The sequence below is a fragment of the Pseudophryne corroboree genome, chromosome 1 (genome assembly GCF_028390025.1).
Source record: "Pseudophryne corroboree isolate aPseCor3 chromosome 1, aPseCor3.hap2, whole genome shotgun sequence".
Lineage (NCBI taxonomy): Eukaryota > Metazoa > Chordata > Amphibia > Anura > Myobatrachidae > Pseudophryne > Pseudophryne corroboree.
The window spans coordinates 1,114,984,362-1,115,010,020 of NC_086444.1; the positions used below are offsets into that span (position 1 = coordinate 1,114,984,362).

At 48.1% G+C, this 25,659-nt stretch overlaps 1 protein-coding gene across 1 annotated transcript in view; it reads left to right on the plus strand.

Moving 5' to 3' along the window:
• Positions 1–25,659, plus strand: part of PGM2 (phosphoglucomutase 2) — a 76,807-nt gene that overhangs the window by 7,332 nt on the left and 43,816 nt on the right. The window contains exons 3-8 of the mRNA XM_063922406.1: positions 13,822–13,928; positions 14,648–14,732; positions 15,518–15,601; positions 16,827–17,020; positions 18,818–19,007; positions 20,651–20,748. Of these exons, the coding sequence (XP_063778476.1) occupies positions 13,822–13,928; positions 14,648–14,732; positions 15,518–15,601; positions 16,827–17,020; positions 18,818–19,007; positions 20,651–20,748 (758 nt within the window). The remainder of the gene's footprint in view (positions 1–13,821; positions 13,929–14,647; positions 14,733–15,517; positions 15,602–16,826; positions 17,021–18,817; positions 19,008–20,650; positions 20,749–25,659) is intronic.

Consider the following 25,659-nt stretch of genomic DNA (forward strand, 5'->3'; position numbering starts at 1 on the left):
ACCCCACTCCAAGTGACACAGGCGCTACACACATGTATGGTAACGTCAGCTACGCGGTCCAATCCGCAGTGCACACTATACAAACTTTGTGCCCACACTCCACACAGCTGCTGGCGCCGCTGCCAATTATAAAGTATGACAGGCGCAGCCAGCAGCAAGAGTCATGTACAGCAGCAGGGATGCAGAGCAGGGAGAGCGCCACTCCTGCCTGGCGCCTACCTGCTCTGCATCCCTTCGCTGAGCGGGTAGCGCCGGGCCTGGTTCTGCATAACAAATGCAGTGGTTTAATGCGTTCTAGTAAAATTGGCCACATGCGGCCTCAGCCATGACTATCGGTGACACGTGATCCCATGCGTTTAACCTCTTCTGTTGTATGCTACATGGAATAATGGAGCGTAACGTATTTATCAGACACATAAATGGTTTGGTCTGATTGTATTATACCCCTTTCAGATCGCTTGAGGCGGGTCGCACACGGGAGCCTGACACTGGAGCTCCCCGTGTGCGACCTGGCATATTGCCGAATTGGTGACACGGCGGGGGTGGCGCTTGGAAATCACATGATCTCCAAGCGGCGCCCATATACAGAGTGTGAACAGGAAATGGGTCGCATCGACCCGGCTCCGGTTTATACCGCACAGTGAGCCGGGTTTAACATGTGCTCAACCCTGCTCACGACCAGTGTTGAAATACCGCGTCACTCGACCCAGTATTTCAACCCTGGCACCTTTCAGACCGCTACTGAACGCGGGTTATGCGCGCTCCTGTGCCAATAACCCGTGTTCATAGGTGGCGGTCTGAAAGGGGTAGTAGATGAAAATTATGTAAAAAAGTAGCAAAATACCCTTATAGATGTTTATATTAAACCTGTATTTAATTTATGAAAGGTATAATAGGATCTTTAACCCATAAACCAACTTCATTTGAATATGAAATATCTCACAGTTGGGTTCTATGACAACAACAGTCACATGACTGCTGAAAAATAAGAATTTACTTACCGATAATTCTATTTCTCATAGTCCGTAGTGGATGCTGGGGACTCCGAAAGGACCATGGGGAATAGCGGCTCCGCAGGAGACTGGGCACAAAGTAAAAGCTTTAGGACTAGCTGGTGTGCACTGGCTCCTCCCCCTATGACCCTCCTCCAAGCCTCAGTTAGGATACTGTGCCCGGACGAGCGTACACAATAAGGAAGGATTTTGAATCCCGGGTAAGACTCATACCAGCCACACCAATCACACCGTACAACTTGTGATCTGAACCCAGTTAACAGCATGATAACAGAAGGAGCCTCTGAAAAGATGGCTCACAACAACAATAACCCGATTTTTGTAACAATAACTATGTACAAGTAATGCAGACAATCCGCACTTGGGATGGGCGCCCAGCATCCACTACGGACTATGAGAAATAGAATTATCGGTAAGTAAATTCTTATTTTCTCTAACGTCCTAGTGGATGCTGGGGACTCCGAAAGGACCATGGGGATTATACCAAAGCTCCCAAACGGGCGGGAGAGTGCGGATGACTCTGCAGCACCGAATGAGAGAACTCCAGGTCCTCCTCAGCCAGGGTATCAAATTTGTAGAATTTAGCAAACGTGTTTGCCCCTGACCAAGTAGCTGCTCGGCAAAGTTGTAAAGCCGAGACCCCTCGGGCAGCCGCCCAAGATGAGCCCACTTTCCGTGTGGAATGGGCTTTTACAGATTTTGGCTGTGGCAGGCCTGCCACAGAATGTGCAAGCTGAATTGTACTACAAATCCAACGAGCAATCGTCTGCTTAGAAGCAGGAGCACCCAGCTTGTTGGGTGCATACAGGATAAACAGCGAGTCAGATTTTCTGACTCCAGCCGTCCTGGAAACATATATTTTCAGGGCCCTGACTACGTCCAGCAACTTGGAATCCTCCAAGTCCCTAGTAGCCGCAGGCACCACAATAGGTTGGTTTAAGTGAAATGCTGAAACCACCTTAGGGAGAAATTGAGGACGAGTCCTCAATTCTGCCCTGTCCGTATGAAAAATTAGGTAAGGGCTTTTATAGGATAAAGCCGCCAATTCTGATACACGCCTGGCTGAAGCCAGGGCTAACAGCATTACCACTTTCCATGTGAGATATTTCAAGTCCACAGTGGTGAGTGGTTCAAACCAATGTGATTTTAGGAATCCCAACACTACATTGAGATCCCAAGGTGCCACTGGAGGCACAAAAGGAGGCTGTATATGCAGTACTCCCTTGACAAACGTCTGAACTTCGGGAACAGAAGCTAGTTCTTTTTGGAAGAATATCGACAGGGCCGAAATTTGAACCTTAATGGACCCTAATTTGAGGCCCATAGACAGTCCTGTTTGCAGGAAATGCAGGAATCGACCCAGTTGAAATTCCTCCGTAGGGGCCTTCCTGGCCTCGCACCACGCAAAATATTTACGCCAAATACGGTGATAATGTTGTACGGTTACATCCTTCCTGGCTTTGATCAGGGTAGGGATGACTTCATCCGGAATGCCTTTTTCCTTCAGGATCCGGCGTTCAACCGCCATGCCGTCAAACGCAGCCGCGGTAAGTCTTGGAACAGACATGGTCCCTGCTGGAGCAGGTCCTGTCTTAGAGGTAGAGGCCACGGGTCTTCCGTGAGCATCTCTTGAATTTCCGGGTACCAAGTCCTTCTTGGCCAATCCGGAGCCACGAGTATAGTCTTTACTCCTCTCCTTCTTATGATTCTCAGTACTTTTGGTATGAGAGGAAGAGGAGGGAACACATACACTGACCGGTACACCCACGGTGTTACCAGAGCGTCCACAGCTATTGCCTGAGGGTCCCTTGACCTGGAGCAATATCTGTCCAGTTTTTTGTTGAGGCGAGACGCCATCATGTCCACCTTTTGGTTTTTCCCAACGGTTTACAATCATGTGGAAGACTTCTGGGTGAAGTCCCCACTCCCCCGGGTGAAGATCGTGTCTGCTGAGGAAGTCTGCTTCCCAGTTGTCCACTCCCGGAATGAACACTGCTGACAGTGCTATCACATGATTTTCCGCCCAGCGAAGAATCCTTGCCACTTCCGTCATTGCCCTCCTGCTTCTTGTGCCGCCCTGTCTGTTTACGTGGGCGACTGCCGTGATGTTGTCCGACTGGATCAATACAGGCTGACCCTGAAGCAGAGGCCTTGCCTGACTTAGGGCATTGTAAATGGCCCTTCGTTCCAGGATATTTATGTGAAGTGACGTTTCCATGCTTGACCACAAGCCCTGGAAATTTTTTCCCTGTGTGACTGCTCCCCAGCCTCTCAGGCTGGCATCCGTGGTCACCAGGACCCAATCCTGAATGCCGAATCTGCGGCCCTCTAGGAGATGAGCACTCTGTAACCACCACAGGAGAGACACCCTTGTCCTTGGAGACAGGGTTATCCGCTGATGCATTTGAAGATGCGATCCGGACCATTTGTCTAGCAGATCCAACTGAAAAGTTCTTGCGTGGAATCTGCCGAATGGAATCGCTTCGTAAGAAGCCACCATCTTTCCCAGGACCCTTGTGCACTGATGCACTGACACCTGGCCTGGTCTTAGGAGTTTCCTGACTAGGTCGGATAACTCCCTGGCTTTCTCTTCCGGGAGAAACACCTTTTTCTGTACTGTGTCCAGAATCATCCCTAGGAACAGCAGACGTGTCGTCGGAATCAGCTGCGATTTTGGAATATTTAGAATCCATCCGTGCTGTCGTAGTACTATTTGAGATAGTGCTACTCCGACTTCTAACTGTTCTCTGGACCGTGCCCTTATCAGGAGATCGTCCAAGTAAGGGATAATTAAGACGCCTTTTCTTCGAAGAAGAATCATCATTTCGGCCATTACCTTGGTAAAGACCCGGGGTGCCGTGGACAATCCAAACGGCAGCATCTGAAACTGATAGTGACAGTTCTGTACCACAAACCTGAGGTACCCTTGGTGAGAAGGGCAAATTGGGACATGGAGGTAAGCATCCTTGATGTCCAGAGACACCATGTAGTCCCCTTCTTCCAGGTTCGCTATCACTGCTCTGAGTGACTCCATCTTGAACTTGAACCTTTTTATGTAAGTGTTCAAGGCTTTCAGATTTAAAATGGGTCTCACCGAGCCGTCCGGCTTCGGTACCACAAACAGCGTGGAGTAATACCCCTTTCCCTGTTGTAGGAGGGGTACCTTGATTATCACTTGCTGGGAATACAGCTTGTGAATGGCTTCCAATACCGCCTCCCTGTCGGGGGTAGACGTTGGTAAAGCAGACTTCAGGAACCGGCGAGGGGGAGACGTCTCGAATTCCAATTTGTACCCCTGAGATACTACCTGCAGGATCCAGGGGTCCACTTGCGAGTGAGCCCACTGCGCGCTGAAATTGTTGAGACGGGCCCCCACCGTGCCTGAGTCCGCTTGTAAGGCCCCAGCGTCATGCTGAGGACTTGGCAGAAGCGGGGGAAGGCTTCTGTTCGTGGGAAGAAGCTGTCTGTTGCAGTCTTTTTCCCCTTCCTCTGCCCCGGGGCAGATATGAGTGGCCTTTTGCCCGTTTGCCCTTATGGGGACGAAAGGACTGAGCCTGAAAAGACGGTATCTTTTTCTGCTGCGAGGTGACTTGGGGTAAAAAGGTGGATTTCCCAGCCGTTGCCGTGGCCACCAGGTCCGATAGACTGCCCCCAAATAACTCCTCCCCTTTATACGGCAATACTTCCATATGCCGTTTGGAATCCGCATCCCCTGACCACTGTCGCGTCCATAATCCTCTTCTGGCAGAAATGGACATCGCACTTACTCTTGATGCCAGAGTGCAAATGTCTCTCTGTGCATCTCGCATATATAGGAATGCATCCTTTAAATGCTCTATAGTCAATAATATATTGTCCCTGTCCAGGGTATCAATATTTTCAGTCAGGGAATCCGACCAAGCCACCCCAGCACTGCACATCCAGGCTGAGGCGATTGCTGGTCGCAGTATAACACCAGTATGTGTGTATATACTTTTAAGGATATTTTCCAGCCTCCTATCTGCTGGCTCCTTAAGGGCGGCCGTTTCTGGAGACGGTAACGCCACTTGTTTTGATAAGCGTGTGAGCGCCTTATCCACCCTAGGGGGTGTTTCCCAACGAGCCCTAACCTCTGGTGGGAAGGGATATAGTGCCAATAATTTTTTAGAAATTAGCAGTTTTTTGTCGGGGGTAACCCACGCTTCATCACACACTTCATTCAATTCATCTGATTCAGGAAAAACTACGGGTAGTTTTTTCACACCCCACATAATACCCCTTTTTGTGGTACTTGCAGTATCAGAGATATGCAAAACCTCCTTCATTGCCGTGATCATGTAACGTGTGGCCCTACTGGAAAATACGTTTGTTTCTTCACCGTCGACACTGGAGTCAGTGTCTGTGTCTGGGTCCGTGTCGACCCACTGAGGTAACGGGCGTTTAATAGCCCCTGACGGTGTTTGAGACGCCTGGACAGGCACTAACTGAGCTGCCGGCTGTCTCATGTCGTCAACAGTTTTCTGTAACGTGCCGACACTGTCACGTAATTCCTTAATTACGGCCATCCATTCAGGTGTCGACTCCCTAGGGGGTGACATCACCATTATAGGCAATTGCTCCGCCTCCACATCATTTTCCTCCTCATACATGTCGACACACACGTACCGACACCCAGCACACACACAGGGAATGCTCTGATAGAGGACAGGACCCACTTAGCCCCTTGGGGAGACAGAGGGAGAGTTTGCCAGCACACACCAGAGCGCTATATATGTATAGGGACAACCTTACAATAAGTGTCTATCCCTTATAGCTGCTTATATCTGTTATTTTGCCAAATAAGTGCCCCCCTCTCTTTTTTACCCTGTTTCTGTAGTTGCAGGATGCAGGGGAGATTCTGGGAGCCTTCCTACCAGCGGAGCTGTGTGGGAAAAATGGCGCTGTGTGCTGAGGAGATAGGCCCCGCCCCCTTCACGGCGGGCTCTTCTCCCGCTTTTTACTGGAAAACTGGCAGGGGTTAAATACATCCATATAGCCCAGGAGCTATATGTGATGTATTTTTTGCCAAATAAGGTAAATTCATTGCTTCCCAGGGCGCCCCCCCCCAGCGCCCTGCACCCTCAGTGACCGAAGTGTGAAGTGTGCTGAGAGCAATGGCGCACAGCTGCAGTGCTGTGCGCTACCTTATGAAGACAGGAAAGTCTTCTGCCGCCGATTTATGGACCTCTTCTTGCTTCAGCATCTGTAAGGGGGCCGGCGGCGCGGCTCCGGGACCCATCCATGGCTGGGCCTGTGATCGTCCCTCTGGAGCTAATGTCCAGTAGCCTAAGAAGCCCAATCCACTCTGCACGCAGGTGAGTTCGCTTCTTCTCCCCTTAGTCCCTCGATGCAGTGAGCCTGTTGCCAGCAGGTCTCACTGAAAATAAAAAACCTATTTAAACTTTTACTCTAAGCAGCTCAGGAGAGCCACCTAGATTGCACCCTTCTCGTTCGGGCACAAAATCTCAACTGAGGCTTGGAGGAGGGTCATAGGGGGAGGAGCCAGTGCACACCAGCTAGTCCTAAAGCTTTTACTTTGTGCCCAGTCTCCTGCGGAGCCGCTATTCCCCATGGTCCTTTCGGAGTCCCCAGCATCCACTAGGACGTTAGAGAAAGCCTTTTTTAAATTCGCAGAGGAATTTGAATTACAGGGTTAGTAAATGCTGGCCTTTGTTACACGCTCTTAATATATTCTGCTTGCAGTACATTGCCCATTGAGTGATAATCTAATTTTCAATTTTAATGAATTATCTTTATTGCATTCATGTGGGTTTAATAATTGAAGGGAAATGATTGCAATATCCTGATTTGATCAAATGTACTGTAGGCACAGGCGATACAGGAAAATTGTTGCATCACATTCTGTAATATGAGATAGTTGTTGTAATACTGAGATTTGGACACTGACTAGTGTGTGTATTTGTGCCTTTAGTAACATGCACAAGAGATTGTTACGGCTTTAAGGGGCAGATTTAATGAGTGATATTCTTGTTATCACTTGTTACGAATGTTAACTGGGAGCTGATTGGCTGGAGCACCAACTGTCATAGCGTTCATTCTAGCAGCCTGCACCTGTCACAACCCATGCAGTTCCTCTTTTGTTTGGTGTATCAGTATCTGCTCCAGTGCTTCTAGCACACTCTGGTCTGTATCTGAGATACAGACCACAGTGTGCTAGAAGCACCAGAGAGCGATACCCCAGATAGGAAAGAGGAACTGCCTGGTTGTGACAGCTGCAGGCTGCTAGAATGAACGCTATGACAGGAGTTGATTGGCTGGAGCACCATTTAACATTCGTAGCGAGTGATAAAAAGAGTATCACTTTGTTTTATCTGCCCCTAAATATGAAATGCTGACTTGATTTCAGTAATGTCAAATATGGGTGGCATGCTCTCCAAGAATAGCTTCCTTTGAACAGCAGATTATATGACAGAGTGGTCACTATTTTTGTATTCTTTGTAAATCGTGTTGGGATTCCGGTAGGGTGGGGACACCAGCATAAGTGTGGAGAACAAACAAAGATGAAAAACCATAGTTCTGGGCCACGCACATTTAGTTGCCTGAAAGATATATACATACAGAAACTCAGCTTGTAAAAATTGGCAGCCTCCTGTTCTTAAAACCATCTGTTTAATGCATCCTGCTGGTACATATTCGGAACACCCTGCCCTCAGGCGTGAAATGGAAATGAATACATTCAGAGTTTGTTGAAAACACAAGTTGCTGCTTTTTTCAAATCAATTGCTTCTTATTTTTATTTAAGTGAGCACTTTCGTCTTTTGCCCTAGTGACTCTGTTTCGTTATTCATTTACGACGGCTCGCACCGAGAGGGCCGGGACACGGGCTGGTGTGGACACAGCCGGAGTACAGTAAGGGCATATTGACAAGAAACACGTTTCAAGTTGACAGCTGAACCGTTATCAAGCCCCGGTGCTATCTGGTGATGATGGCGCACTCTGGCCACGTCTGATTTGTGTCTAACTGCTGCCATCTAATAGCTGCTGTAGATATATATAAAAGTATAGATCCTTCTGAGTTTGGGAAGGGAGAGGCTGCTTTTAACAGGCTCTAAGCAACTTGGGTACTTGTTAGCTAGACTTTCCAGCCATTTACTATAATGTGTTTCTGAGCGTCTTCTGTGCTCGCAGTGACTGTTCCGTGGAGTCCTGCACAGTATTGCTGTCACTGATATGGAGCGGAATAAACCAACAGGATAATATGTGCTCTCTTGTGCTGTTTTACTAGTCCTTCTTTTTTTTTTTTTTTAAAGTAAATTTGGACAGTAGCAACCATTGAGACTTTTTACAAATGTTTTACAGGAGGAGCCCTGCCTCCTTTATCCACCAGTAACTGTAAGGGGTTGGGTATAAAGTCCCGGCAGTCAGGATCCCGCCAGTCAGTCAGAATCCCAGCAGATTGCGGTATTTAAATTTACAACTAACAATAACCCACCCCTCCTGCAGCCTAAGGGGGATATCCAACTATCCCCGTTAAAACACCGGGTCCGAAAAACGTCCGTTTTCGTCCGTTTACCTGACTTTTTTCCGCTGTTTCACAGTTTTTAAAAAAATTGTTTTACAGGCTATCCTGTTAAATCGCGTGTAAAAAAAAAAAACCCTTTCTCTCGAAAACACACAGGTTCAGTGAAACCTGTGTGTTTTCGGGTGAAACAGCCCAGTTTCTGTGGCTGTTTCCGGGGATTCTGCTTCGCCTGCCGGAGGCAGGTGACACAAAATCCCAGATAAGCTGGCGCGTGCCGCGGCTTATCGGGGCTAATTAGATAGCCCCCAGCGGGGGCTAATTGGATATCCCCCTAAGGCTGAGTACACACTATGCTGATATCAGGCCGATTTGTTTCCGGGCATATTGGGCAGTGTGTATGCCTGAGTTGCGTGTCCCTGCAGTCATTAGCGATGTCTTCTGGACGGACCTGCTGCAGGGTCAACCAGGAGACAACGCTAACAATGCCATGCTGCCCCCCTGCATTGGCAAGTGTGTATGCTCTTGCCGATCCAAGGTCTCGTCGCCTGCAGGATTGGCCAGCTACACATAATTCTGACGTGTAGCCGGCCTAACCCTAATTGTCCCATCTCTTAGTCTAACCCTCCCACGAGTGCCTAATGCAAACCCAAACTCCAGTACTTGCCTTTGGGATCTGTAAGGATTGCTGACTGTCGGTATCCCCTGTACAGTGCTGCCTTAGTTACAATAGGAGAAATCTATACTCTTCATGAATATATTGTACCAGCTAATGTTGTATATGGTAAACTCTTGGATTCAAAATATAGAGAGGTGTCCTCATACACTGTGGCTTCAGTTACCCCAAAGAGCCGCTCTCTGCGCAAGAGGTCACAGGTAACTCAGCCATGCTGACACTCTTTTTAGCACACTGGGGCAGATGTATTAACCTGGAGAAGGCATAAGGAAGTGATAAACCAGTGATATGTGCAAGCTGATAAACACACCAGCCAATCAGCTCCAATATGTAAATTAACAGGATCTGATTGGCTGCTGCCTTTATCACCTTGCACATATCACTGGTTTATCACTTCCTTATGCCTTCTCCAGGTTAATACATCTGCCCCATAATGTCTTATTTGCACAAATAAAATGGCTTGAAACCAGAAAACTACTTTGCTAGATTACACGGATCACTTTGATGTGGGACATTTGTACATCTGTGTGTGACGGAGTCTGAATCTGTATGTGAAATGCTACGATGCAGCAGCCTTGGCTTTTTCTTACGCTACACTCCATGTGCTTCATCTGAGACTCTGGACGTGTTTAAACCTAATTCCTGTGCTGGTATTCGCAGCCCAGGCCCTCTAGTACCCTGTGAGTGGTGTTTCTCTGCGTCTGCAATGTGATTTAGATACAGAATGTAAAGAAAAAGATGCTTCTCTCGGAGAGGCTCAGTCGTGCCCTAATGCTTGTAGAGGCCGGGTGTATGAGGACACATCTGTATAAGGGTTATGTCCCTTTTACTTTTTCAGTTGATTAGATGTATGTATGTATTTATCTTTTACAGTTACACAAGGGGTTGATATTGAAATCCCGGAACTCACTATCCTGAGCATCGGAATGTCAACAGCAGATCTCTGATGGTCAAAAATCCCGACGGATCCTAGTGTTCCCTCCTGGATTTTTTGAGGGCAGGGCGCCAGTGCTGCCGGAGCACTTCGGCTTGTGCGCGCACATAAAGGGGGTGCGGTCCACTGGTGTCACTATTGGGGGTGTGCCGCCCCCCTCTACATCACTAGTGCAGGTCCCATCACGTCACTTGTGGGGGCGTGCGTGCTGCTCTTCCCCCAAGCTCTCCCTTGAATGTATATAGATGCCGTGTGCGTGGCATCTATTCAAACAGCGGCATCAGGCACCGGGCAGGCTGTTTTAGCAGAGCACCGCAAAAGGGACAGGGTGCATTTTGCTCTTTAAAAGTCGGGCAGGGCGCTAAAACAGCCTAGCGTGAACACTAGATCCCATTAAGTATTTAACCCTAGCCATCTTCTCCCACAGTCTGATTCTATCGGTCACCCCCGCAGCCTAACCCTCCCCCTAGAACAGGGGTGGGCAATTATTTCAGCTGAGGGGCCACTTGACACTTTCCTGTCAGTATTCGAGGGCCGCACACAAAATAGCAGCCCCCCCCCCCCCCCCCCCCCCCTCCATGCGCCAAAAATATAGGGACGTGGCCAAAAATCATACAGATTCATATTAGGCTGCACAATAGTCTCCATTATTTAAATGATGCCACACAGTAGCGTCACTTACACACATTACACCAGGTAGAGCCCCTTTTACATTACAGCAGGTAGAGCTCTCTTTTACACACTGTGGGTGGGGGTGGGGGGAGGGTTTGGGTTAGGCTGCGAGGAGTGGAGGTTAGGGTTGGGCACCGCCCTCGGAGGGTTAGGGTTAGGCTACTGGGGGAAGGGCCCTAGGTTTAGGCAGCCATGGGGGGTGGTTAGGGTTAGGCACCAAGGGATGAGGTTAGGGTTAGGTTGCGGGGAGGGAGGGTTAGGGCGTTGGGAAGAAGGGAGAACACCCCTTACTCACCCCTGTCAGTTTCGAGATATCGGGATCCCAGCGTCGGTATTTTGAACGACGGGATCCCAAGTGGCGGTGAATGATACTGATCCAACACATACACAGAGCTACATATACAGAGTTACACAGACACATATACAGAGTTACATATACATAGTTACACAGACACATATACAGAGTTACACAGACACATATACAGAGTTACAGACATACAGTATACATAGAGTTACACAGACACATATAGAGCTACAGACACATATACAGAGCTACAGACACATATAGAGCTACAGACACATATACAGAGCTATAGACACATATAGAGTTACACAGAGACATATACAGACACATACACAGAGTTACAGGCACATTATCATTTACAGTTACACAGACATAATATAATTTATGGTCCCTCATACCTTAAATGAAAGACTGTCACTGCATGAAAACTGACTTCTTTGGAAGCCCATCATCCTACCTGCCATTCATAATAAAGTGCAGGAGCAACAGGGCTGTGCTCCGTGCTGGATAGCCCCGCCCCCTGCAGGGACACTACTTCCTCCTTTCTTCTTTCTGATAATCAGGGATTTCCCATTAAAGGAGGGGGGCCCAGGACACATGCCCCGAGAGACCCCTGCTACTGAGAGCCCACCATTCTCCGCACGGCAAAGCAGTCCTTCCCCCTGTCTCAGAGGCGGAGCTTTGCCTGGCTGGCTGGGTGAGTGAGAATAGCAGGGGGAGGAGGAGCTGCGCTGACAGGGAGAAGGGGGAGAGATCACATAGTGCCGGCTGTGGCAACAGAGCTCGCAGCCGCTGCTGGTGACCTGGGCTGGAAGCAGGGCCGGTGCTAAGGTGTTAGGCGCCCCCCTGCAAAATATCAATTTGCGCCCTCTCTCCTACAAAGGCATACACCGAGTGACAGAGGGGCATATATGGTGACAGTGGCAGATATATGCGGGGTGACAGGGACATACACAGGGTGACAGTGGCAGATATACACAGGGTGACAGGGATATACACGGGGTGACAGAGACATAAACAGGGTGACAGTGGCAGATATACATGGGGTGAAAGGGACATACGCAGGGTGACAGTAGCACATATACACGGGATTACAGGGACATATACAGGGTAACAGTGGCACGTATACACGGGTGACAGGGATATATACATGGTGATAGAGGGGCATAGACAGGGGACAGTGGCACATATACACAGGGTGACAGTGGGTTATGCCCTCGAGGTGACAGTGAGACATAATTCACAGAACATAGGACAGTGGGTCATGCACAGAGTGGCAATGCTGTGCCAATTCCCCTCCCCACTGTGCCCCAAATTACATCATACAGTATGACCCACTATGCCTACAGCTTAATATAATACAACAGCTTAATTCTTACATTTTTCACAGTATTTCTCCTTTCAACTTTTTCCTCTGATCTTCTACTGTACTTTTTTCCGTGCCATGCAGCTCCTCTTGCACAGTGGCTCCTCATCATCTGTGCAGCAGCCGGGCACAGAACAGCTACAGAGGGAGGGATGCCGGGCAGACAGTCCCAGGCCAGCGCACGCAGAGTGACTGATGGAGTCAGATGCGGCGAGCACTGTGCAACACACCCTCATCATGGTGTGCGTTGCTGCCGGCAGTACGGCCCAATGTGCGGTGGAAAGGTCATTGGAAGAAGACGCTACAGACTCTGCTGAGCATGCTCAGCTTCCTCCGTCTTACCTCTTTTTGCTATCACCGCGGTGCTCACTAAAGCAACTGCGGTCCAGCCTAAGTAGTTCGGCAGGTAGTTTTTTCACTAGCAGGGGGGGGGGATGTGCCAGGGCCCCTCGGAAGCACGAGTACCCGTAGTACCCCCCTATTCAAGGGCCTGCCAATAGGCGCAGTGTGGAGTAAGGGGCAGGGGGAGGAGGACAGACACTGGAGATTGCACGGCGCACTTCACTGTTCACGCTGCACAGCCGGCAGTAACAGTGGACAGACAGCAGCAGGGTAGCAGAGCGGGGAGAGCGCCTCTCCTAGCCGGCGCCTCCCTGCTTTGCATACCCTTGCTGAGTGGGTAGCGCCGGCACTGGCTGGAAGCTGGCCGGGACAATGACAAGCGGCCCTGTCGGGCCGCTTGTCATTGCATGCAGGTGGGAGGCAGCGGGCCGGGCAGGATCGGTTCGCGGGCCGCATCCGGCCCGCGGGCCGTATTTTGCCCACCCCTACCCTAGAGTCTTAAACCTAACCCAAGTACTTACTGTCGCTATTCTAACTGTCTGGATACTGACTGTATCCCGCCTGAAGCACACACTTACCTGTTCACCCCAAAAAAACTTAGAATTTTATATTTGAGGTCAAACTTGTAAATACAGTGGGTAAAATTTAAATGTTATTCCAGTTGGCAGCCACTAGATGGCGTCAAACGGAGCTATTCAAATGTAGCTCCATTCGAGTGCGAACGGAACGGCTGCCGGCGTCTACATTTCAGCTTGCACCCGCCGGGGGTGGCGAGCTGAAATGTGTAAAAAGTGATCCAGCGGCCAACAGCACTTTTCCTGATCGCGCCCATTTAGGCGGCTAAACCCAACACTATTGGTCGTGATCAGCACAATAGGGGACATCAATTGTATATTGCCCCCTGCTATATCCCGTTGCTTTAGACGGGAGATTGGGGGCGATAACATTTGAATTCCCCCCAATGTGTGTTTATGTATAGATATTCCTGGTTCACACCTGCATTTTTTTTTCCCTAGGGGTTCTGCAGGTACCTTGAGAAAAGTATCAGTGACTTGAAGGACAGAGGTGTTGTCATTGGCTATGATGCCCGAGCTGACCCAGCAAGTGGAGGTAGCAGTAAGAGGTGAGTTAAAGCTTTAGTGTGTGGTTTTTACAGGGGTAGGACACGTGCTAACCTCTTCCACATCTGTATCTAGCAGTGCATGCAGGGAGTGATAGTGCACAATATGCTGCTTGGGATAATACACATAGCAATAGCAGCTACATCTAGTTCACGTCTGCGTTATGTTTGTACCTACATTATCACCCAGATACACCCTAATGATATTGTATACATTATGTATGCCAGCATAATATATAATAATTTTATATATATTTCAACCAAATAGCAAGGAAAGTTTTTATTTTTATGTTAACATTTAGGTTAACCTTACTGTACGTCTGTGTTACACAACATTTTATATGTAATAGCTGCATGATCTGTAGTTCTGAGTATGGCCGCACACCAGGACATGAGGCTGTAGTGTGCCCTTATGAAGACACACTGCAGAGTCATTAATAGTGCTGAATCTGGTGACATCACCAAGTGCCGCATCCCTCAGTCATGTTGCGTGTTGATAGACGATTAATAAACTCTATTCTTATTAATATTCATGATCTTAAAATTGCTGCCTTCAATTGTTCTCAGTCGGTAAGTACTCTGTGCAGCCTTATAACAGTGTTCTGTGCCAAATATCCCCCATTACGACAAGTTAAGGCTGCTTTTCTAGCACACGATCACATTTATGAAAACCTTCTACATGTAACCTTGGCCCAAAATGTAATGAAATTGTGTTTGTCCAGATTTGCAAGGCTTGCTGCCACAACCTTTGTCAGTCAAGGAATCCGAGTCTTCCTCTACTCCAGTATCACCCCAACACCTTTCGTGGTGAGTACCAGTATACAGTTACAGTTAGGTTGGGAGTAACTCTGCTGGAACAATCATTTATAATGTAACAGAAGCATTTAATGTTGGACCTCTAATATTGCGTGATCATATCGGTGATGAAGCTTTTCATAAGGACAGACAAAATGCTAGTTTAGTAAATGGTTTAGGGTTGTTGTATTTGTAGACTTGTGGTATGGTCTACTGTATTACAGCAAAACTTTCAGCAATGTAATCACAATGGCATCTAATTTACTTCTGTACTGTGATTGGAATTGTTTGGGTTTTTCAGCAAGAAATAAGATAGAACCAACATTTGGTGGCACTGTCCTAAACTACTCCCTATATCCATGGAAGTACATCATCTCACTACGCATATTACTGACACTGCAATCTCTCTTCTTCTATTTCTGTCTTTCTTGGTACCCCCAAACATGTCCGATGGCTGGTAACTCACATTTTATGTACTGCTAAGTGTCAAGTAGCTCTCTTGTGAAAGAATCCATGAGCCCACTCCTTAATCCCTATCACAAATAGAATATGGCAGGTCTACCACATGGAAATATATCTGTTGCATTCTTCATAGTATCCCCAGCATGTTTTCAATGACTTGGACTCTCTCTCTCTCTCTCTCCCCTCACCATCCCTTGCTTTTGACCCACCTCTCGACACTTTGTGCTATTGTCTACAACATAGTTTCCTCCACTTTTTTTTAAATCGTTAAGATATTTCCAATTTTACAAATGAAGTCATGTAAGGTGAAGTAACGGTGTCCCTTTGTTTCATAGCCCTATGCGGTAACACATCTTAAACTGTGTGCTGGGATCATGGTCACTGCCTCACACAATCCAAAGGAAGACAATGGATACAAGGTATGGAAAAGACGCCCCATGAAATCCTGGCAGCCGCTTCCCTGTCTAGATGTAGGTACTCGCAGTATTCAGTGAGATCGGCAGAACAGGAGCCTGCAGAGAAGTGACTGGCATAGTATTACCCTGGAAGTCTCTTCAGACAGATGTATTCCAAATAAGACAAGTGAAATTAAGCTAGTTATGTCTAATTGTAATGACTAATCATCTGCTGTGCACGAAGTATGGATTTTAGCAGACCCTGTATAACTCGCTGTTCCATGTGCATTGCCTGCTGGGCTGCATAAAATAATAAGCACAGCAATAGGGATAGAGCAAGTATTAACCAGGGCCTCATACGATTGATTTTTAACACTACATTGATAATCCATAACCATCATTTTACTCTAACTCACTGTATTTTAAGAACCTCCAAGCCTAAACTGAATGTCCGCTTTCATAAAAGCTACTAATAACATACACAAATATATCTGTAAAAGTCCTAGGTGCCTATACCGGCTTAGTGCTCCAATTCTGTACGGTGCTGAGAACCTCAGGGTGTCACCAGGCAACACACACCACTACACTCCTCTCCTGCAGCAGACCACATAACGTCCAGAACAGATACATACATCAGGTGCTTTGTAGCTACACTTAGGATCAATTATCACATTTGTTACTATTACAACAGTCAGGTACTTCATGGGCCGGATGTCATGCAGTGTGAGACGGCTGGAGCTCCGAGAATCCGGGTGAAACGGTACGTTTCTTTGAAAGTAGCAATCATTTACAAGGCAAAATCAGGTTGGTTTTGCTTTGTCAATGATTGCCGTTTAAACAAAACCGTACGTGTTTGTCTGGAATCCCGGCGCTCCGGCCGCCTCACACTGCATTACATACGGCCCCATGTCTGAAACCTGTTTCACAGTAAGTAGTGTTACACTGTTTGTAGTGTATACTTCAGATTTAGTTGTCCTTCTTTTTTTTTTTTTTTTTTTTTAAAGGTATTGCTTTTTCCTTCCCTTTGCCAGGGTACAGTACAGCAGTACTGCTCATATACAATGTACCAGTCACTTCCCATGTGTCAGGAAGCACATAGCCCTTTTCCATGCTGTGTATACGATTTTTGTTGTTTTATCCTGAATATTTACATGTTTACTCTGGGAATTAGCTGTAACCATGCATTACTTCTTGCTAGTCTTTTTTGGTCTGCTGTGCCGCAGTAATGTGTGTCTTATTTACGCTGCAGGTTTATTGGGAGAACGGAGCTCAGATCATTTCTCCACATGACAAGGGTATTGCACAGGCTATTGAGGGGAACCTGGAGCCGTGGCCGCAAGCCTGGGATGATTCTCTCATTGACGGCAGCTCCCTTCTTAAAGACCCCTACAAGTCTATTAACAAGGAATACTTTTCTGATATACAGAAGCACTGCTTCCACAGGTTAGCCAATTACCAGCCTCTGCGGCCAACCTTTCGTGTACAATTGTAATTATTGTGTTTAATAATTGACTAGTACAGATCATACACAAGATATTCCTAAAACAAATTTGCGTGATCACGGTAATAAATTACCAATAGCCAGAGATCAAACTGTGACAGATAATTAATAAACCACTTACTAATCACGTTCTCACCAATGTTTGGGGCCTGATATACTGTGATATTGGAGTCAATGGCGCCAGTCCGATATATTGCCTGCAGTTAGGTCATGCTATAGGCTCACTGCAGTAGGCAGATGATGAGTCTCCCAGTTAAGAGGTCTCGCTTTCCATGCAGCGCTTTCTGTGTGACCCAGGCTGCTCCGATTACTCCATCTGCGTTCTGTGAATGTAAGAAGTGTATGGGTCATCGATATGAAGATGCTGTTCCGGTGTTAATTGGTTGTCAGCTATGCGGGAGTGCTGATACCGCAGTGACACATATTAATGATGCATGACCTTTGATTGTCCAACCCCACCACAAAGAAGCGATAACAGTAATACAGAATTACATTTAGGAGGCACAGCAGGAACTTGGGCGATTCATCTCCATGAAAACGACACACATTTGGCTGTGCATCTAGGGATAACCTAGGGTTACTAATAGACTTGAGGGGTCATATATGGAATGGGCTACACACAGGAGAACTCCTCTATGTTGTCACTTAGTGCCAGCTAGTTGTGCTTTGTCACACTAGTCTAAGAGTGTTGTGGATGTGCGTGTTTCCACTTCGCTGTCCTGTGACAAGGAAACTGTTGTTCCTATAAAGAACTGTGTGGACTTTTGGCTACATATTTAAAAGTAGACAAACATGTTGTGCAGGTTACTCTAATTTAATGTGAAAGTTGTCAAAACACTAGAGTTCTGCAGCTACAGAGATGTTCCGTTACATCTGGGAAAGGGACAGGAATCTGCATAGATCCTAATGGACATGAACTCTGATTTCTTAGGGCTCCTTCAGTGCAGCCAACTGAATATTTGTCCAGTAATGATTGGAATGTTTATTCTGCGTCAAGCCCATCAGGCAGCATACAGTATGGTATGTTATTATAAGGTGTGCATTCTAGAGGTAGAAGCCTGTACAGAAGAACTAGTCAGCAAATTGCATGCCTGGGGAACAGTTACATAATCTGTCATTATAATTTCTACATGCGTGACACTTTCTGTTGTACAGGTGTCGTTTTTTGTCAATTGACAGAGTTGTCCCAGTCGTTAGACTCTTAACTTATCTGCTTTCAGGCAAATGTTAATTGCTCATACACTTCCTTTATACAGTTGCAAGCATAGTAGTAATTACTGTCTAGATCTTGGGCCTAATTCAGACCTGATCGTAGATGTGCTAAATTTAGCGGGGGGACGCCCAGCACAGGGCTAGTCCGCCCTGCATGTCAAGCACGACCCTTCCCCCCCCCATACAAGTACAAAAGCATTGCACAGTGCGCTGGCAGGGAGCTACTCGTCGCTGTGAGGGTCGCAGCCGCCACAGGCCACCTCCCGCACGGTCCGGGCACCCCTAAAATGGCGACCAAATGCCACCGGCCCGCCCAATCCTGCCCAGCAACCTCCTCTGCCTGTCAATCAGGCAGAGGCGATTGCAGGGCTGAGTCGGCCGTCGGCTGTCTGGCATGTGCCGGTGCACTGCGGCGCCGGCGCATGCGTAGTTCAGACCTGATCAGCTGCCGCACAGCACCGATCAGGTCTGAATTAGGCACCTTGTCAATTACTCTAAGGTTTAAGCTGCGATTTGCTCTTTTTCAGAGATATAAACAAGAAGTCCAAGTTGAAGTTTGTCCACACATCTGTGCATGGTGTCGGCCACGAGTTTGTGCAGTTTGCATTCCAGGCTTTCAGCTTCCCACCCCCACTCGCTGTTCCAGAACAAAAGGACCCAGACCCAGAATTTCCTACCGTGAAATACCCCAACCCTGAAGAGGGTAAAGGAGTCTTGGTACGAACATCCATTGAAACAGCTTAGTTTGTTTGTTTTCTTTTAAACTGTACTGTATTGGAATTTTTCTGGATAGTTATGTTTTTATTTAGTAACACTCTAAATGATTATCTGTAAATAGCATACTGTTTTTTATCCAGCTGGTAATGGATGGAGCTATTGATCTGTCTGTAATAGTTATGGGCAGTGCAGGAAGTCATAGGGTGCATAGACTGCTAACCACAATCTCATTCAACTACACAGGAAATGTACATATATTCTCATCCTGTCTTGCACATGTGGATTGCATTTTGGAAACTGACAAGTTGCCCCTTGGTATTGGTTCTTGTTTTAGACCAGGGGTGGGGAACCTATTTCTACCGAGGGCCATTTGGATATTTATAAAATCCTTCGGGGGCCATACAAAAATTCTCAACTTAAAAAATTACTCTGCCCCCCAGTAGGTCTGCCCCTTAGAGGTACTGTGTGTGCGCGCCGGATGCGCGCACGCGCCAAAAAAATGGGTGTGGCCAGTTAAAATGGGACGTGATACACATATGCCCCCAATAGTGCTGTGCCAGATCCACAATTGCCCCCACAGTGCCAGGTATACAAATGCCCCCACAGTGCCAGGTATACAAATGCCCCTCACAGTGCCAGGTATACAAATGCCCCTCACAGTGCCAGGTATACAGATGCCCCTCACAGTGCCAGGTATACAGATGCCCCTCACAGTGCCAGGTATACAGATGCCCCCACAGTGCCAGGTATACAAATGCCCCTCACAGTGCCAGGTATACAAATGTCCCCACAGTGCCAGGTATACAGATGCCCCCACAGTGCCAGGTATACAAATGTCCCCACAGTGCCAGGTATACAAATGCCCCTCACAGTGCCAGGTATACAAATGCCCCTCACAGTGCCAGGTATACAAATGCCCCTCACAGTGACAGGTATACAAATGCCCCCACAGTGCCAGGTATACAAATGCCTCCACAGTGCCAGGTATACAAATGCCCCTCACAGTGCCAGGTATACAAATGCCCCTCACAGTGCCAGGTATACAAATGCACCTCACAGTGCCAGGTATACTAATGCCCCTCACAGTGCCAGGTATACTAATGCCCCTCACAGTGCCAGGTATACAAATGCCCCCACAGTGCCAGGTATACAAATGTCCCCACAGTGCCAGCTATACAGATGCCCGATGCCCTCCCCCCTCCTCTCCCCCCTCTCCCTTCTCCCCTCCCCCCTCCGTGCTACTTACCGTGGGACACGGAGGAGAGCGCGGCTGTCGTGTGGGAGCGGCGGCGTGTAGTACTTCAAACCAGCCGCCGGTTCGAGAGCCAACCCGAGCTCGCGGACCGGCAGCCGCGGCTCCTGATTGGCTGCCGGTCCGCGAGCTCTGATTGGCTCACGGACCGGCGGCTGGTTTGAAGTACTACACGCCGCCGCTCCCACTCGACAGCCGCGCTCTCCTCCGTCTCCCTGTTCTCACAGCTGAGACACGCTGCCGCCAGACTGAGCGGCAGCGTGTCTCACTGACATAAGCTGGTGGGCCGGACCAAACGGCGGAGGTTCCCCACCCCTGTTTTAGACTATGTGGCCCTTTAAAGATTCATAGTTGATGGAAAATAATTAATTGTATGTTTACTTCTTTTCAGAAATTATCTTTTGCGTTGGCCAACAAAGAAGAAGCCACAATATTATTGGCAAATGACCCAGATGCTGACCGGCTTGCTGTTGCAGAAAAACAGGAAAGGTGAGCTTACAATGTTGAATTATATGTGTATGTATGTATGTATGTATGTATGTATATATATATATATATATATATATATATATGTATATGTATATGTGTGTGATATTACAGGTGATGCAGAGCCCTGGTGAGTCTGTCTGTGATCAGCCATATAAAACGGTATACGTTCAAGTTGCCAGCTGTCCGGATCCAGAGCAGCTGGAATACCGGCCGATCAGTACTATTCCCACTCATGGGTATCCACAACACCCGCACAGTGGGAATAGAACCTGTGGCAAGCCACCAAGCCCGCAGCATGGCGAACCCCGCAAGGGGACTCTTTGTGCTTGCCCCGCTGCCGACATACTGGCAGTATGACCGGGATGCCGCACTGTCGGGCGGCATCCCGGTCGCCGGTAAATCATATCGAACCATATAAATCTGCTTCCTCTCTCACAGATTAACCTTCATTGGGGCAGATGTATTAACCTGGCGAAGGCACAAGGAAGTGATAAACCAGTGTTAAGTGCAAGGTGATAAACGCACCAGCCAATCAGCTCCAATATGTAAATTAACAGTTAGGAGCTCATTGGCTAATGCGTTTATCACCTTGCACTTTTCACTGCTTTATCACTTCCTTATGCTGTCTCCAAGCTTAATACATCTGCCCCATTGTCTTTTGTCAGGCAGGGAGTTGCGATCTGGGTTGGCTCTTAATGTCCAGGATTGCATTGCAATATGCAATCCTGTAATCCAGTGGTTCTCAAACTCGGTCCTCAGGACCCCACACGGTTCACGTTTTCCATGTCACCCAGCAGCTGCACTGTGTATCACCAACTGTCACATTTTAAAAATCTACAGGTGACCTGCAAAACATGAACCGTGTGGGGTCCTGAGGACCGAGTATGAGAACCTGTGCTATAAACCAAATGTCTCTGTGATGTGTTATGGCGGCTGCTGGGGCATCTACACATGTGCGGTAAGCTCTGACCACGCACGCACATCTGCCACTTCCGGGGAGGGTTCCGGGCAAACCCACTGCCTAGCCAGCAATGCGATGCTATGGGGGATGCAGCTGCAGGCAGCAATGGAGGAATCACAGCTGCTGCGGTCCCTCCTTTTTACATTCAGGAGATACCTAATGTCTCCATAAGGGATATTGGGGAGACTTAATTTCTTCAATGGGTGTGCTGGCTCCTCCCCTCTATGCCCCCTCCCACAGGTAGTTTAGAAAAAAGCGCCCTCAGGAGAGGATGCACATTTCTGCAGCTCCAGAGAGTTTTCTTCAGTTTATTTTAAATCTTCGTTATTTTCGGTATGCTGTTTGGACAGCAGCATACCTGCACCGTGGGAGTTGGGGGAAGGGGAGCGAGGTGTCAGAGCCGCTTCCCCGCTGCAGGCCCACTGTCCTGAGAGGTTGATTATTAAGTGGGGCACTGCGCCTTAGCTGTCGCAATCGCAGCACGCCTCACACCCCTAACATATGCCTGAAGTTGACAACAGTGGTGAGGACAAACCGGGGGCCCCGCCAGGGGGGTCCCCCAGTTCATGGTGCGGCATACGGGGGGGACCCGCTAGAGCCCCTTGTGTAGACTGGCTAACAGTGGCTTAAACTAGCACTTGTGTGATGTTTTTAAGCACGTTAGGAGACATTGCCAGTATAAAAAACATGTAGCTTTGGCGCCATTGGGGGGGGGGGGGGGCGGAGCGGAGCTACACAGCACCTCCTGACACTCAGAGAAAAACTGGTACAGGGTGTAGCAAAGGGGGAGAGCTGCTATTGTACACAATCTGTGTCTTATACAGGACAGAATTCATAAGTGTTTCACTGTGATATTATAAGCTGACAGCCTGACTGGGACTGTGTAGCTGGGGTGTGCTGGTCTTCTCCCTCTCACATACTGTAAGGGCAGGCTTGGTAAGTATTACTGTATGTGTAAATCATTGTGATTACCGTGAACATGGGTAAACACAAACTATGCAGTGTATTCCACACCAGATTCTCTCCCTTGTCATCTGATTCTGTTTCATGTGAACAATGAACACTGAAACTGGAGGGAGGCAGGTTCAGGGGAAATTTAAGGAAAAATTACTTCACAGAAAGGGTAGTGGATAAGTGGAATAGCCTCCCATCAGAGGTGGTAGAGGCTAAGACTGTAGAGCAATTTAAACATGCTTGGGATAGGCATATGAATATCCTTACAAAGAATTAAGGTTCAAAAAGGGTTGAGATTACCTAAAGGATAAAAAAAGGGGCAGACTAGATGGGCCAAGTGGTTCTTATCTGTCGTCAAATTCTGTGTTTCTATGTTTAATCTTCACAACTCAGTGAGGGGGCTAGGGGAGAGGGTCAAGAACCTTCCTGGCTAGGGGCCCTTAAGAATATGATGTCTGATATGTCGTCACAACTCTCTGCTAATGTTCTGAAAACTCATCTACTACTACATGCTGTTGCAGACTTGGCTGCTAGGGCAGATGTTACAAACCCCCCTCTCTCACTTAGGACCACAAAAGCGTGGTTTACCTGCCTTACTCTCTGATTCAGATGAAGAAATACAGGAGATGGGGAGGACTTGGATCCCGTTAGTGGGGATTCCGCTTCTGCCCAGGGTATTGAACCCCTCATTCTGGCTATATGGGACGTGTTAAAACTCCCTCTAGAGGACGTGGCGTCACAGCAGTCATTTTTCTTTATACAAAACAAACCTAATGTCACTTTCCCTGATTCTGCAGAGTTAGTTGACCGATTTAAGTTAGCCTGGAAAAATACGGACAAAAAATACCAAGTGATTTTTGCACACTTTTCTATTTGCTCCTAAAGGTAGGAAATTCTGTGAAGAACCCCCGGGAGTTGGCGTCTCAGTCTCTCAACTGTCAAAAAAGGCGGTGCTGCCTGCCCCGGGCTCCTTTACCATAAAGGACCCAGGGGACAGAAAAATAGAGACTACACTAAGGTCTATCTACACAGCAGCAGGTGTATCGCAAAGGCTTGTCATAGAGGGTTGCTGGATGACCCATGCCATTCACACGTGAGCTTCTCAAATTCAGAAGGGCCTCTCCGGGGATATGCCTCTGGTCACTACATTGACTCTCCTGCAGCATATTCAGGACACTGCTCGCGTCTTGGGTGACTCGCTCAAAGAGATGGGCAATATTAATGCTAGGACTTCTGCCATGGCAGTGTCAGCACGCAGGGCCTTGTGGTTGCATCAGTGGATAGCGGATGCAAAGTCCAAGCGCAGTGTGGAATCTCTCCCCTTTTCTGGGGAATGGCTCTTTCGGGTTGAGTTGGATACGTGGATTTCCAAAGTCACTGCAGGGAAATCCACATTTCTCCCCTCTGGGGCTCCGCTGGCTAGGCGTCCCTACCCCAGGCCATCTGTTCAGCCCTTTCGGTCTAACAGATTTCGATCTAGGGCCAGGGGTTCCTCCAGTGCGGCTAGAGGCACCAGAGGTAAGACAAGAAGACCTGCGAACACTGGTTCTCAGGAACAGAGCACCAGTTCTGCTTCCATTAAGTCCTCAGCATGAGGACTTAATGGAAGCAGAGGTGGGAGCTCGACTGCGTCACTTCAGCCGCGTCTGGGAGGGTTCCTGCCAGGATACCTGGGTCAAGGACCTCATTTCTCAGGGCTACAAGCAGGAGTTCGATGGTGCTCCTCCCCAACTATTTTTCAAATCAAGCTTACCAGCTTTGGAGGTTACGCAAGTTACGTTGCAACTGGCCATCCAAAAGTTGGTCCAGTCCCACGTCATTGTTCCATTACCAATACCACAACAAGGAAAGTGTTATTACTCCAACCTGTTTGTGGTACAGAAGCTGGAAAGTTCAGTAAGACCCATTTTGAATTTAAACTCCTTGAACCCTTACCTAAAGGTTTTCAAGTTCAAGATGGAATCCTTGAGAGCAGTGATTGCAGGCCTGGAAGAACAGGAATTCATGGTTTCCTTGGATATCAAGGACACCTACCTTCATATTCCAATTTGGCCACCTCATTGGGCTTATCTGAGGTTTGCCCTACTGGACGATCACTACCAGTTCCAGGCACTGCCACAGCTCCAAGGGTATTCACAAAGGTAATGGCGGAGATGATGTTCCAGCTCCGGGTCCAGGGGGTCAATCTGTTCCCTTATCTGGACGATCTCCTGATAAAAGCAAGATCCAGGGAACTTTTATTGCTACATATCGACCACACTATCCAGCTTCTGTCACACCATGGGTAGATTCTCAATTTACAGAAGTCCCATCTGGAGCCAACTCAGTGGCTCCTGTTTTCTGTGAATGTTACTGGATACTGTGGCCCAGAAGGTGTTCCTCCCGGAGGACAAAGCGAGAAAGCTTCAAGAGATGGTCCGCATGCTGCTCAGACCTGCTCGAGTGTCTATCCATATTTGCATAAGATTGTTGGGGAAGATGGTTGTCTCATACGAGGCGATCCAATATGGGAGCTTCCATGCCAGAACATTTCAATTGGATCTCCTGAGCAAGTGGTCCGGATCACATCTACAGATCCACCGGATGATACGGCTGTCACCTCAGGCCAGGATTTCCCTTCTGTGGTGGCTAGAGTCCTCCAATCTCCTGGAAGGCCGGAGTTTTGGGATTACAGGATTGGATCCTCCTCGCGACGGATGCGAGTCTGAGAGGATGGGGAGCTGTCACCCAAGGGGCTCAGTTCCAATCAACATTCTGGAACTTAGGGCGATCTACAATGCTCTGCTTCAGGTCTCTCCTCTGCTCAAGGATCACGCGATCCAAGTACAGTCGGACAACGCCACGTCAGTGGCGTACATCAATCGGCAAGGAGGAACAAAAAGCAGACCCTGCATGCGAGAGGTGTCAAAGATACTCCTCTGGGCGGAAAGAAATGCAAGAGCAGTGTCGGCAATCTTTATTCCGGGAGTGGACAACTGGGAAGCGGACTTCCTGAG